The 14990-nt window shown below is 62.8% G+C and overlaps 1 protein-coding gene across 2 annotated transcripts in view; it reads left to right on the top strand.

Annotated features, from left to right (window-relative positions):
- The window catches only part of INPP5A (inositol polyphosphate-5-phosphatase A), a 157449-nt gene that overhangs the window by 129811 nt on the left and 12648 nt on the right, over positions 1-14990 (top strand). For both annotated transcript variants that reach the window (XM_044240766.1, XM_044240767.1), the window contains exons 10-12: positions 7512-7607; positions 7741-7815; positions 14915-14988. In XM_044240766.1, coding sequence (XP_044096701.1) covers positions 7512-7607; positions 7741-7815; positions 14915-14988 — 245 coding nt within the window. The remainder of the gene's footprint in view (positions 1-7511; positions 7608-7740; positions 7816-14914; positions 14989-14990) is intronic.

Consider the following 14990-nt stretch of genomic DNA (forward strand, 5'->3'; position numbering starts at 1 on the left):
TGGGGCGCTCAGCCGGCCGGCCGCAGTGACAGAGAGTGACGGCCGTGCCAGGCGCTCCCGTCTCCGCGAGGCCCGGCCGCGCCCACCTGCCATCTTCATCCCTGACAGCGAGGGTGATGAATGTGTGCTGGAGGCTGGTGGCCGTTTTGAAAACCCAGTTGGCAGGGACGGAACCGTGCCCGTGCTCAGGTGCCAGGTGGGCCCGTGGGGACCTGTCTGGGAGGGGCTCCCCCCGCGCTGACAGGGACAGCCTTGGAGCGGACCAGAAGGACCCTCGGCAGAGCACGCTCCCTGCGTCACGCAACCACCAAGGACCCCAGCCAAGAGGAGGGGTGCGGCCAGCTCCCCGGTGGCCAGAGCCCTAGTCCCCGGACGCCAGACTGCACTGCGGCCAGCCTCCTTCCTTCAGGGTGCTCCTGCGTCCTGGGGAGGGCGCTCCCACTCACCTGAAAGGGGTGCCGCCCCATCACGGGCTGGCCCAGCGTCGCCGGGTGCCCCCCAGGACCCAGCCGGCCAGAAAGGTCACTGTGCCCCCACTGAGTGCAGGAGGAAACACTGGTGGCCTCTGGTCTCCACGTAGCCTGTTGCACCCGCCGCACCCCAGATATTCCACCACCAACATGGTGCCCGCAGCCCCCCGGCAGCCCCCCCGGCAGCCCCCGACAGCCCGTGACAGCCCGTGACAGCCCGTGACAGCCCCCAGCAGTGAGGCGGTGTTTCTGCTGTGCTGTGGTGGGAGCGGCCCGGGAGCTCTGGGCACCTGGTGGTCGTGGGACAGGTGGACCGTCGGTCACGCCAGCCCACGTCCGAGAGGCACCGGAGAAAGCTCGTTGGGCGTGGAGCGGTCGCAGGCCCGAGCCCCGACCTCTCTGTCGACTCTGCTGGTCGTGAGGGTTTCTCTTCTGAACTGGGGGCCCGTGTGGACAGGCTGCGTGTCCAGGAGGCCTCCTTGCCCCGGGCACCGCGGGTGTCTGCGGCGGCCCAGGCGGGGCGCGTGCGGGGCGTGAGCGTCTCTGTGGGGCTCCTCGAGAGGCTGGCACGGGAACAACCGATTTTCTCATTCAGATCATTACATTTATTTCATTATTGCTTCAGAAGGAAAGAGACCTCTCTCTGATCTGGTTTGTTACAGGGCCTGTGGCATCAAGCTGAAGCAAACTGTTGTTCTTTTTTTTTTTTTAAAGATTTTATTTATTTATTTGACAGAGAGAGATCACAAGCAGGCACAGAGGCAGGCAGAGAGAGAGGAGGAAGCAGGCTCCCCGCCGAGCAGAGAGCCCGATGCGGGGCTCGATCCCAGGACCCTGAGATCATGACCTGAGCCAAAGGCAGAGGCTTAACCCACTGAGCCACCCGGGTGACCGCAAACTGTTATTCTTAATTGTTATTCTTCACTAAGAATGTAAGATGTTATTCTTAAATGTGACGATTCCGGGTTTCACATGCCGGGTATTTTCTCCCGGACTTTGCCTTACCGACGTTAGCTTCTATGTCCGATTGGTAGACTGGCGTCGGAACGGTTAGTCCCACAATTACAGCAAGGAGCCGGGAGGAGACGTTCCCCTCCCCTGTGCGCTGCGCTGGGCGCTTGGCTGGCTGATTCACGGTCAGCTCCACGTTCTCGAACCTGTCCTGCCGTTTTCTGTGTGCCGCTGGCTCGGACCCCTCTGTCCCGCTCTCAGCGCCGGTGCCGCTCGTGGGGATTTCAGACGCGGGCTGGTGCCGAAGCTCGCTGGGGGGGCTCTCTGTCGGTCTGAGGTGCCCCTGCCCCCCGCTCCTCCCGGTCGGAGACCCGCTGTGTCCGTGGAAGCCCGGGGTGCTCTCAGGAGACTAACCCACGAGCGCGTGCAGTCTCCCAGGCAGGGCCTCGTGCTGGCCCGAGCTGTGGGCGTGCGCGCGCCTGCCGGACGCCGCGCTGAGAGGAGCACGCGGCTTCCTTCCGGAACACCGGCCGCGCGGTCCCGTGTGGCTCACCACCGCCGCTGGGCTTTGCCCCGTGTGCCCCCAAGCACCAGCCCTTGTGGCCTGCCTGGAGCCGTCCTGGGAGAGGAGATGGACGGGTCTTCACGGTGTGTTGTTGTGGATGAGCAGCGCACAGTCGGAAGCCGGGATGCTGCCCTGCAACGGACCGTCGTCACGGTGCCTCCTCCTGACCCGCCGGCGGCCCCCCCAGCCCCGCCGCGCGCTGGCCTGGGCCCTTCCTCCTGTGGCATTGGCACGTTGGGGTCCCCAGTGGTGGTGTGTCCCCAACGCTTATTAATAGGTCTCGTTCCCCTGAGAGGGCAACTGAGAGGGTTTGGGGGAAACTTCGAAAGAGCTAGAGCTTGTGGGAAGTCCACGCTTTGAGGAGTCCACGTAACGGGCCAGGGGACCCTGGGGGCAGTTGGGGGCGTTGCCTGCTGGAGCAGTGGGCACCTTTCCCGAGGGAGGACAAGACCCCGGTACAAGCTGCCCTCCTTGGTCTTCAGGCCCCTGGCCCCATTCAGGACCACTTTCTGTGTGAGCGCAGACCAGCCTGGTCCCCCAAACCAAGGGGGTCCCCGCCAGGACACTCCCGTCTGTGACCCCCAGGCCCGCACCCCTTCACACGTCTCAGGAGCTGTGTGTGCACGAGGGGATGCGTGTGCATGTGTGTGTGCACTGGGTGTGCGCCTGAGCGTGGGTCAGACGTGTGTATACGTACACGGGCTGCCCGTGTGTGCACATGTGTTTCCTGCACGTTTACTGTGTGGACACGTGCATCCGCTGCCTGTGTCTCCGAGCGTGCGTGTGTGTGTGCGGGACAGGGAAGGGGGCTTCGGTCACAGGCTGGGCGTGCATGGCTGTGTCTGTCCTATTGTGGGTGCCAGGATCCCAGACGTGCTCGGCAGCCACGTCCCCAGGGCCACGGCCACACTGGCTGTGGGGCAGCTGTCTGAGTGCCGTGTGCGCCGACCCGCAGGCAGGCATGTCCCTCAGCCCCCCATTCCCTTGGGCCCTCTGCTGGGCTCACCGCTTCCTTGGCCCCTCTGTTGAAGCCTCGAGATGTTGTTTTAAGGGCCATTTCTTCTGCAAGCTTTTCCCACCGGCCTTTCCAGAGTCGGCCCCGCAAGCATCTGCGGCTGAAATTAGAGCCTTTGTTTGCAACCTCACGCTCTTGGCGGGCCTGCGTGCTGTTCTGCGGAGCTGGCGGGGGGGAAGGCCTCCAGCAGGGTCCTGCTTCCCCGAGGGCGTGAGCGATGGGGAAATGTGTCCTCAAGCCCACCCACCAGTTCGCGGAGGCCAGACCACGGGTCAGTAGGGGACCGTCCTCTGGAGTCCTGGGCATGCGGCGAGGGGCGGGGCCCGGGGCTTCTCCCTCATCCTTCCTGCCTCCTCCTCCTCCTCTGTCCTCCCTGGGCCGCCCTCACTTGTCCGCCGGAAGCACTTGCAGCCCAGGGAGTTTCCGGCGGACGAGTGAAGAGAAGCTTCCTCTTCCCTCCCTGGGTTGATGTCTGGGGCGTGAAGACACACTTTGCTCAGCGATCGGACACCTTCCCCTGAAGGGGTTCTTCCTCTCTGGGAGCGGGAGGCACGTGAACAGCCAAAGCCCGGGGTTAGCTCAGACATGCGGAGTGTGCCCACGGGCGGCCTGGCAGGAGAGGTCAGATGAGGGTGTCCCGCGTCCACGTGTCCACGCCATGGGGGCTGAGAGGCTCCCACGGGCCCCGGGGCCTCCTCCAGGGGTCCTGGTTTGAAAACAGGAAAGTCTCCTTCCTGTGGCTGTAGCCCTAATTCCTTACGAATTCGCTCCAGTGTTTGACTCGAAGCTGCCTCGGCTGTGTCTGGACGTGAGGCCCAGGCTGGCTTGGGGACTCGCGTCCGGTCTGTGGAATGCGGACTGCGGCCCTGCGTGAGGGAAGGAAAGCAGAGGCCGTCCTGAGGACGACCGGGCCCAGGCTCCCTCGTCCGCTCCCTGCACGTTGAACAGCTGCGCACATCTGGCCGACCGGTTTTCATTGCTCACTGAAGTCGGGATTCGACCTTGCCCCGCCTCTTTGTGCGGCCCGGGGGAGGGACAGCGACCGGGGACAGTGGCCCCCTCACCCTTCCCGAAAGCTCTGCCCCAGGCCAGACAGGGAGCGTCTGGTGTCCTCAAGGCGCCAGCCATGCTTCGGGAGCCCCTTCCCCAGGTGCGGATTTGGGCGGCTTTGCTGGAGCCCGCGGCCAGGCCTGGAGGCCACGGGGATGAATTCGTCCCCAGCCGCTCCCTGTGCTCTGGGCAGGAGGGCTTCGTCTTCCAGAACCTTCTGATCCTGTTCCCAGAGGAGCAGGAGCTCCTCAGAATGCTTCTGGAAGGTCAAGTCACGCAGACCGTCTGCTAAGAACCTTCTGGGCGCCTGTGGCCCTTAGTGGGGACCTGGCCATCACTGACAGATGGGCTCAGAGGCAGGAAGGGGGTTCACGCTCCACAAACAGGTGACTTTGCATCAAAACAGAGACAGGATGTGCGGACTGCCGGGACCCGGGACGTGGGCAGTGAGAGGGTGTCCCAGGAGCAGAAGGGGCACATTCCCGGGACCCATGTTCCCGGGAGCTTAGCTCTGCTTCTGCGGCCATGGTGGCCGCCACGGCTCTGGCCCAGGCTCTGGGGAGGGGGGTGTCACGGGCCCCGGCAAAGAGCCTGCTGACCCCAGGCTTGCCCCGACTCAGCCCTACTGCATCTGGAGTGGTCCTTCCCCGTGCCATGACCGTGAGTGCATCCGAACTTGCAGAGCCTGTGTGGGCCTGGGGGGTGAGCCTGGGGGGTGGGCTTCTTCCAAGCTTGAGGGAGACCAGACCCCTGCCTGCTCCCGCTGGGACTTCTCCTGAGTCTGGCAGGAGAGCGCAGCCAAACGCGGGTTCCCAGCCCACACGGGCCTCGTGGACGGGGATGGGACTCCCCATTCCTGGGCTTTCAAACTCCGGTTAAAGCTGCCTTGCCTGGACCTGTCCCTGGTGGGGTCTTTCACATGGACGTTCACATGTGTTTGCTCTGTGTGCCTGTCCCCACACGGACCAGAGTGCATCGTGGGGACTCGGGGACGTGCTTCCTGACGGACACAGCTTCCCTAGCTGCCCCCAAATCAGGCTTTGTTCAATAAGGCCTAGAAGGAAACTCGAACCCAGGACTCTCCAGACCCGTCTGACCCAGCACCAGCTCCCCGGGAGGCCAGGCGCCCCTCGACCCCTGCAGCTCTGTCACCCACGTGGTAGGTGTCGGTCAAGCCCGCGTGTGCTCTCCAGTGGGGACGGAGCCCTGCCAGCTCGCCGTCCACGCTGCTGGGGACCACGGTCCTTTGTCTCGGCCGCGGAGGGTACACGGTGGGGTCTGCGAGACCGCACCTTAAAGAGCAGGCCACTAGAGTCTGGAGGTGCTCATGCCTTCCGTCACGATTTGCACCGTGGGGGGGCAGCTGTGGCCGTTCGGTGGGAGCACTGGCACAGACTTTGCTGCTGCATGGGCAAGGCCCGCGGTGGCTTTGTGTCCGTCTCGCTGTGGCTGTCAACCTCAGGGTCCGCAGAAAACCCTGGAAGTAGCCCTCTGGGCCGACCCTGGGGCCCTGGTCCTGGGGTACCCCGTCCAGCAGCCTGCCTCAGAACCTACCCGGACTGAGAAGAAACGCAGGAATTTCATTGTCCACACGACAGGTGGACAGCCTTGGGGACAGGATCCTGTGAAATTCCAGGACAAAAACCTGGCACTCCGTGCGGTGCTGGTAATGAAATACATCTTAGATGGCTCTTTAAAAATAGCATTTTGGGTATTTTTTTCTCCTTTCAAAAGAAAAATCCCTTCCGTAAGTAGGCGAGCGGAAAGGCCTGGCCTGCCAGTTTCTGCATGACTGGGCATGACTGGGTTGAAAGCGGAGACGGCGGAGGCCGGCCGCTGGGGCCTGATCTCTTCTTTCCCGCCGCCCCCCCCCCCTGGGTGGCTCTGTGGGGGGTGCAGAGACCGAGCCGAGCCGCAGGGCGGGCCCCTCTCCCAGCCCCCGGGATGATCACATGTTTATCCTTTGGGAGCCTGAAATGGCGAAATAAAGCAATTTTTTTAAAGGTTTCTAGCAGATGCCTTTGAGAAGCAGCAAGAGTTTCGTGAATCGCGTCCGGAGCGGCCACAATGGCCTTCTGCCGCCGAGCCCTCCCCCATTCACGGAAGCGCTTAAGCCACTTAGCACATTAGCATCTGGATGGCGCAGGCCCTCCGCGGGCGCAGGGGTGGGCAGGGCGGGCGCCTCTGCCCCGGATTGTCCCTGTGCTTGTTCTAATCCGCGAGGCTTGAAGGCGGCCAGACTGATTTGTGACACATGAGTCCAAAAGCCACGTCGGGGCTTGACCCGCTCAGCTCCTCTGTGCTCTGAATGTCAATGGCCTGTCGAGGAGGACCCGTCGGGGACGGGGACGGGGGCCGCTGCCTCCCCTGTCCCACGCCGGGCAGGGCCGACCCCCGCGAACCCGGCCTGTGGCCCGGCGGGTTCCCTCGGCAGGGGGGGGTCTCCGCCGCACCCGGCCCTGCCCGCCCGCCCTCCCCGGGGTCAGGGGCTGCTCACAACTTCACAGGGGCCTGAGAGGAGGTTTTTGGAAAGTCAGAATTAGTTTTCTAAACTCACGCTAGCCTCAGTCCCCAGCGGCCTCTGCCTGCACTTTCTTGACGCGTCCTGTGCATCGACCCTGGTCCCGTGTGGCCTTTCCTTAAGGAAAGGGTTTTGTCAGCAACAGGGGTGGGGGCCCTTTTCCCGCGTCCGTCCTCGCCAGTCTGGCCGCCGATCTGCCTTCTCCCGGCTCTGCTGTCATCGGGGAGCCCCTTTGTGCTTCCTTCCCAGGGCCGAGAGCCGGCTTGCTGCCCGGGCTCCGGGTCACCCCGCCTGTCGGCTCCTGCCCCAGCCTTTCCCGCCTCACACCCAGTTCCGACTAGAAGAGTTTTCTCAGCAAACCTGGACTGAATTCAGTTCGTAGTCCTGCCCGCCGTGAACTGGGCTGTGCGGGCCATCCCGGCTGTGTGGCTCCAGGACCGTCCGGCTGTCCCTGCCCCCTCGTCCCTCCCCCTGCCTGTCCAGCCGTTCCCTCCCTCGGCTGGTTAGGGTCTCTACCCCTGGAACCCAGTGTGACCTCTGTTCTCCCTGGTTTGGCCTTCCTGGTCCTGTCCCACTACCCACCTGGGGCCGATCTCCTGGCGGTGGGTCCTCAGCCCACCCCAGGGACAGCCTGAGGTGGCTCTGACTTCCCCGCCCCTCCCCTGCACGGGGCTGTGGTCAGGGCCGCCCCAGCAGACCGTCCTGGGTTGGAGCTGAGCCAGCTGCGGGGCTGCTCAGGAAGAGAGGCGGGCACGGAGGCCAGGGCCCACTCGGTTGGGCAGCCCTTCCTGCCCTGGCCGGTGTGCCGTGCGGGCGGGTCCGTGGTCCCTTTATGGGGAGGCGTCAGGGAGGGAGACCGGGCAGAGTGCGGGTCGCGTTCAGGAGGCACAGGCTGTGGGCACCTCTCCCGGGACTGAGGCTCGTCTCTGTCGTCCGCAGACTCTCTGCACAAAGGCCACGGTGCAGACGGTGCGGGCCGCCGACACCAACGAGGTCGTGAAGCTGGTATTCCGTGAGTCGGACAATGACCGGAAGGTAAGCGAACCCCGAGCTGTGGGCTGTGAGCGCAGCAGGCCACCGTGGCCATCCGGCGTCGGGGAGGGAAGGGACACACACCGCTTGAGGAGTGGCCCACTCTGCCCACGCTGACGGCCGTGCTACTTTGCAGGTGATGCTTCAGCTGGAAAAGAAACTCTTTGACTACTTCAACCAGGAGGTTTTCCACGACAACAACGGCACCGCGGTGAGCTCTGCCACCAGATGCCCGCAGGCGCCTGGGCCCCCCCGGGCCACACACCTGCAGCTGGGACTGCCCACCCCCAGCCCTGTGTCTGGTCGGTGGGCAGCATGGGGGACCCTCCGTGTGGGAGGTGGGACCCTCAGGCCCCAGGTACTCAGGGCGGCCGACACAGGCCTGGGCTCCGTGTGCACGTCTGACATGTGTGCACACGTGTGTGTGTGTTACTGTGTGCGTCGTGTGCACGTGTGAGTGTGCATGTGAGCCAAGGGAACTGTGTGCTGGTTGTGTCCTGGTCCTGTGGGAGCCGCTTCTCTGGACCCACTGCTAAACCAGCCCTCAAGAATCTGGAGACGCAGCATGGGGCCGTGGGCCACGTTCGCCGTGGATTTGGGCCTGTTTGAGTGTGTTTCTGGGGTGTCTAGTCGTGCGGTAGCAGCGTACCAGTGGACAAACAGTTCACGTGTGATGTCCCTGCTGTGGCCAGTTCCAGGCTACGAGGGGACGGCTCCTGACCCCAGGACCCCGGACCACAGGGTACAGAGGCAGGTCCTCGGTGGCACCTGCCGAAAACCAGAGGCTGCCCTGAGGGCAGGCGCCCCGGCAGCTGGGGACACCTGAGCGTGCCCGCCGCCCAGCCCCGCTCCGGGGAGGCTCTGTGCACAGCCTTGCCCCCTTCCCATCTCCTGGTCACCCCACGCCCGACAACTGTCTCCACGTCCCTGACACTGCTGTCACCCATTTCGAGGACACTTCGTCCCACAGCCTGGACTTCGTGCCCCGCCCCTGCCATCCCCGTCCTCACCTCTTTGCCTCTGGGAGCCCCAGCTTGGTCTTGCCACCCCTGCCCTGCGGCCTCGGCTGTGCTGAGTGCTCTGCACCTGTGCCTCAGTTTCCGGTCGTGTGTGGGAGGATCCCTCTGGTCCCAGGGCAGGGGGTGCTGGCAGGTGTCCCACGGGCAGCGGACTCTGTCAGTCCTATGTCCCTCCTTCAAACCGATGGCCAGGAACGCACACCTCCATGCCCGTGTCCACTCCTTCCTCCCCAGCCCGCTGTCCTCACCGAGTCGGTGTCTGCTAGCCCGGGGCCACTGCATCTCCCTCGCCGCACATGCCCCATCGGTGTACCCCAAGCCTGAGGCCCAGTCTGGGGCTTGTCATGTGCACAGAGGGTCAGGCCTCCGCCCCGAGCCCTTAGCCACTTCCCACGGACCTCAGGCGGGCCCGGAGCCTGCTGACTGCTCAGCCCTCCCTGCCCACCCCTCACTCTTGGTCAGGGCACGGGGCTAACTCTGCCCCGGCAGATGCTCTGACCTGCCTTACCTGCCCATCCCACCGTCCCGTCCCGGTGGGCACTGCCCTTTGGCCCTGGCCAGTTCACATCTCACGTCCTCGGGCCTCAGACCCTGGCAAGGCTGACTCTCGGCCTGTGTCCCCAGCAGCGTCCGGCGGCGCCAGCTCGGCACGTGGGTGCCTACATCCCTGCCCACTTCCCTCATGGGAGGCGCTGGCACAAGGACTTGTCCTACCTGCTGTCCACGCCAAGGAGCGCAGCGGCCTGGTGATTTCAGGGCCTGAGCACTCGGGGTCCAGGCGAGCCCGAGGGGCAGGTTTGGGGACAGGACTGTTCAGGGGGCACTGGCTGCAGGCAAAGTGCCCGGGAGACTGTCTCTGGGCAGCTGTGGGACTTTCTGAACTGGGAGGTAGAGTGGGCGCTCTGGGCCCCGGTACAGAGGCAGCTCCCTGACAGGGTACAGCGAGACCACCAGGACTATAACAAAGGGGGAGAGCCGTGCACACGTCAGTGACACTGGGCAGCCAGGGCCTGGGATGTTCCAGAAGGAGCAGAACATGGGGGAGCTGGGCATGCTGTGGGGTCTGAGCCAGGGAGGTACAGGGCCGCCAGGGAGAAGTTGTGTGTTCTGGAAACGGGGAGCCGGGCCACACGGACCCACAGCCACAGTCTTCGTCTCTCGGCGTCTGGACGAAGCGTGTGCTACCACCATCAGAAATAACAAAGCTGTCGCCGCTGGACATGGTGATTTTTATTTCTGTGTTTATCTGGCATATGAAGTTGTTTAAGATGGAAGAAAATTAGTCTGAATGCTCAGGAGACAGCTGGAGATTCGTTCAGAGACGGAGAAACGCGGCACAGAGTCACAGAGTAGATTTCCACGTGGCTGTTTTGGAAAGACCCACGTGCCCCTGTGCTGTGTGTGCAGAACCTCACGCGGCAGAGTTGTGCCCGGCCTGGCGCCTTCCCGGGGGTCCGTGACGGCTTCTCAGCTCCTGCTGCTGCCGCTGCTGCGGGCACTGCGGGTCCCGGGCGCTCGGTGCCTTCAGGGACGCCTCGCAGGGTCATGCTGGCGCGTGCTCCGCACCCCTGGCCGCGACCTCACGCGTTGAGAAGCTGCCTCCACGTCCGTCACACGCAGGAAGCGGGGTCGTCCGCGGCGGCCACGGGGACAAGATAAATGGTAGGACGAGCCATGTCACCTCGGCGGAGAGACGCGCAGCCCCACGGCCACCGGAGCAAAGTGCCCATCCGCAGGATGGATGTGTCCGCGCCAGACGCAGCCCCAAAATCCATCGCGCCCTTCATCAAGCCCCGGTCTTGTACCCGTCTGACAGCAATTTAATTCGAGCTGGCTTCTGGAAATAATTATTGTATTTTAAGAGTAGTAATCATTGGCCGGGACATGATTGAATGTGTCCATGCCTATTGACTTTTTCTATGATTTATAGCTTTGTTTAGTCGATATTCCCATCGAAATTGTATAATTAATTATAAGTGTGGCTGTCAGGGCGGCAGGATGGAGTGCCCTGGTGAGGATTTGGAGAGATTAAATTTTCCTTGGCTGTCCCAGGGCAGGGCTCGGGGATCTTCACAGCGCTTGGCCTGTTGGATAGAGATGTTTTCTGTGTGTTTAGCGACTGCTCTAGCTCAAGGCACATTGATTTTCTGGGCTGCTTTTTCTTTATCAGCGTGGTGTCTCTGCGGTAACAGTGGAATCTGTGCAGCTGGGGCGGCTCCTGACAGATACATATGACCAGCCGCTGCTTTATCATTGTCTACACACGCCCTGCGCTGTTTTTCACTTTGTAATCAAGAAGAATGTTTAAGATACATGGGAAATTGGTTATCATGTTTCTGAAAAATCTCAAAGAGAAACAAATTATCGTTTCAAGAGAAATGCAACATAATTTCTAATCAGGAACCTCTTTCACAGCTGGCGTTGGCACCGGGGGCCGCACCCCCCATACCCCCACAGTTCTCACGGAACTCAGGGTGTCGTCCCCTCGCACACTGGCCGCCCGGCCTGGGACCCGATGGGCCAGCTCAGGGGGGCGGGGTGTGCGCACGTGTTTCCAGGCCGTGTCACCTGAGGAGTGTCTCTCTGTTTCCGGGCAGGGGCTTGGGGCCGTGGGAATGCGGGCTGGGGTGTGGGTGTGCAGCCGGACAAGCCCAGGCGGAGGCCCCTTACTGACAGAGACCTACCCTGGACGCCTGGGTCCTCACCAAAGTGGCTCTGTTACTGTTTTCGCAGCTGGAACATTCGTACCCATTCCAAACCAGATGCTTGCTGGCTTTAATTTTCCTTTACACCCTTTGCAAGTAGAAGCATGCTGCGGTCACGGGGGGTCCAGACGGCCCCTCCCCGGGAGCTGCTGCTGCTCGGGCCAGGCAGGCTCGTCAGACAGGCTGTCCGCGTCTCACTGGCAGAGCAGTCCCTCCCGCTCTCAGCCGCACCGATGGCCCCGCCAGAGTCTCCAGCTTCTCTGGTGGCTGCGAGGCCGCGCTCACTGGAGCCTGTGCGGGCACGGTAGTGCCGGTTCCTCGCGACCCCCGCCAGCGACTCCGTGACGGGCAGCTCCGGACCGCACCAAGCCTCACCCGTATTCCAAAACCACGTCACGTGGATGCCGCCCATGTGGACGCCCCGTGGCAGGATCTGGCCGTAAGGTAGCTCGGGGCCCAGGGAGGCTAAGAGGGCCCATGTCTGAGGCTGCACAGGACACAGGAGTGGTCAGTAGGTGAGCAGGGAAAGCCTCGCACTCACACGGTGTGCTCCCAAGCACCCAGGCGCGCACAGAGAGCCGACGTCCGTGTGCGGTCACATCCCCCTCCAGCCCCTCTCGGTGTCCCCAGGGCTGATTGTGGGGACCCGGGAACCCCCCCATGGTTGCCCCTTGGGTCAGATACATAGTGGAGTGAAGGTGGACAGCATCCTGGTGGTCAGAAATGTGTCCACACAAGAGAACACACGTGTGCATGTGGGTGAGCGACTCCCGTGGCAGTGAGGACCGTGGGCCCCTGTCCTCATGCAGAGCCGCAGAGCGCTTGGCCCGCAGCTGGGAGGCAGTGGTGTGTCCTTTAGAGACAGTGGTGGTGTGTGGCGGCAGGTGAGGACGCGAGAACCCCTTTCCGAGGGGGGATCCGGGCACAGGCGGTGTCTCGTTTCCCGAGGGGATTTTACGAACCATGTTTGGATTTCTGTCGGAGTTCTGGGCTGCTAACTGGGTGCTGCTTGGAGCCCCCTTCTGGGTGCCAGATGGACACAGATGCCCAATGGGGCTCCCAGGCTGTTGGTCACAGGAGAGGGCCCAATGCAAGTGAGTCTAGAGGCCGAGGCCCAGGGGAGGGGCGCCCAAGGTGCAGGGACCATCCTCTCCAGCCCAGGCTCCGGGAGGCCTGCTGCAGCCGCCGTGGAGTTGGGGCCCGGGAGACACCCTACGTTATCCCCGGTTTCCTTCCCGGTGTAAGGAAGAAAGTGAAGTCCTAGCACCTCAGAGCGCGTGGGGTTACACTCTGAGGATCTGTACTTGAGTGCCTGGCCCCTTGCTTCTATTTCTCGTACCCAGAGGCAGCCAGATGGAGGGCGCGCGGCACGTTCCATGTCCTCCAAGTGGAGGACCCAGGAGGCAGAGCCAACAGAGAGGGTACGCCCTTGAGAACGCTGAGCCGGCGCTGGAATAATTGGTAGGAAACATAACGCAAGTATGTTTCCAAGGATTAAAAACATGGAAGAATCATGATTAAAAACATGGCCAGTAAGAAACAAGCAGATCGGAAGCATGCAGAACCTCCAGAAATGTTGCCGCGCAGGTGAAGTCCTGGTGGGTGAATTAGTGGCGGACCCACCACGGGCGCCCAGTGTGCCAGGGGCGGCACCTGGAGCAGGAGGCAGGGGTGGGGTGGCGCGTAGTGCCTCGCTGGGAGAGGCCACGTTTGGCAAGCTGATGTTGGACCCACGGGAGACAAGTCCTCAGGACCAGGATGTGTCCGCGGGGGACAGCAGGACACCAGATGGAAAGAGAGGACATGACCTAGAGCAGCGGAGGCCCGTGACAAGTCACCGTGCCAGTGGGACGCTGGCGCCAGGCGGCAACACAGTGAGCCTAGGGAAAAGCCATGAGGAGGTGTGGCCAGCCGTGCTGCACCAACCCCCCTCCCAGAACAGTGCACGGACCTCTCGGGTGGGTGGCCACAGTGGTGTGTGGAAGGGACAGACACAGGCCCCTGGAGCCGCCGGTCCACGGTGTGGCCGCCATGGGACAGCGAGGGCCCTGCGGCGTCTTGGTCTCTGCGGTGCTGTGTGTGTTTGAGCGTCCAAGCTGGATTGCGGAGAGACGGGAGGTGCGCTCCCTGCCTCGAGTGAAGCCTGGTTTTGTGATCCTGCCAGAGGAAGCCGCCCTCGCCGTTTCCGCGAAGCCGCTGGTCACCACGGCCACACTTTGCCTCCCAATGCTCGCAGGGTTCCTTCCCGGAAGCCCTGGCCCCTGACCTCGGGCAGGCGGGTTCCTCTTCTCAGCGCTTGTTGGTCACAGCCACGTTGTGCAGCAGCCCCCCCAAGTCCCCAGTGCCCGTTCAGAGCCTGTCTCCCATCTGGGAAGGCCGAGAATTCAAGCCCCGGGTGATCTAGATGAGAAACACGTTATCGGCATGTGTGTGCGCGTCAGCACAAGTACACACACACATAAGTGTACAGGTGGCTGCAGGACCTGCTCAGGTCCCCACACACACTCGGGTGCATCTCTCCACCTAGAGATTTCCTCTCCATCCCCAGCCCCAGCTGAAGACCTGACTCAGGAACTTGCCAGAAGCAGTTTGGCCTGGAGCCCTCTCTGGACTCTGGAGGAGCTAGAGGCTCCCCTGGGCGCAACAAGGCCGTTTGGTGTCATGAAAGCCAAGCCCCTGTGCGCCCCCCGTGCCCCCCTCCCCCTGCAGGCCCTGCGCCCCATGTGTCCGCTACCTGCCCTGCATCCCCCGGGGTCCGGCAGTCCCGTGCCCATCAGGGCAGCGCTGAGCAGACGCACACCAGCAGATGTGAGCTCACGGGTGCCGTAGTGGGGTCCAGGCCCCCAACCCCTGGCCTCTGAGCTCCACCAGGCAGGTCTAAGGCTCTTTGAAATTCGTGTCTGTGAGTGTCCAGGATTGTGCAGGGACGTGTGTGGGGTCCCATCTGGTGTGTACGCAAGAGAATTCATGTACCCTCCTAACCCACACACCGTCCTTCAGTTGCACACTCGAGCTGTTTTCCCTCTGAGCCACGCCAGGGGAGCACTGGGGTTCCGGGGTGGGGTGTGCTGTGTGAGGGTGGTTTGCATGGCAGCCGGGCACACAGGTCACTCCCATGTGCACTGAGCTGCTGAGGCTTCCCACCGGGCTTACTGCTGGAGTCCTGGAGGCCGTTTTTAGTCATACTGTCCTGCACGGTTGACCTTGCTCACTTTCTTAGCGTGGGCAGAAGTGAGAGCCACGTCCGTTCTGGAGGTCAGTGCCTTGGTGGGAGGGTGCTGCTGTGTCTGCTGCCCCTTGTGGTTTTGGCAGAGGACCATGGCCCTGCGTGGCCAGTCAGCCATGGGCAGTGGGGATGGAGTCCCCGTGTGGCCTCCCAGGCAGAAGGGCGTGCTGGGTGTCCACGGATCTCCCCAGGGACACGAATGGGCAGGTGTGGGCAGGGCTGCCCACAGATGGCCCAGTCGGTGTGCCGGGCGTGTTTGCTGGAAGTTCTGGGGGTCTCTGCTGCACATAGACCAGAGTCTTTCCGTGTCCCCAGTGAGTGGACCAAAGTGACCTTGTTTTCTTCTCTTTCTTTCTTTAGCTCTTAGAATTTGACAAAGAGCTGTCTGTTTTCAAGGACAGACTGTATGAACTGGACATCTCGTTCCCTCCTAGGT

The sequence above is a fragment of the Neovison vison genome, chromosome 2 (assembly GCF_020171115.1).
Source record: "Neovison vison isolate M4711 chromosome 2, ASM_NN_V1, whole genome shotgun sequence".
NCBI lineage: Eukaryota > Metazoa > Chordata > Mammalia > Carnivora > Mustelidae > Neogale > Neogale vison.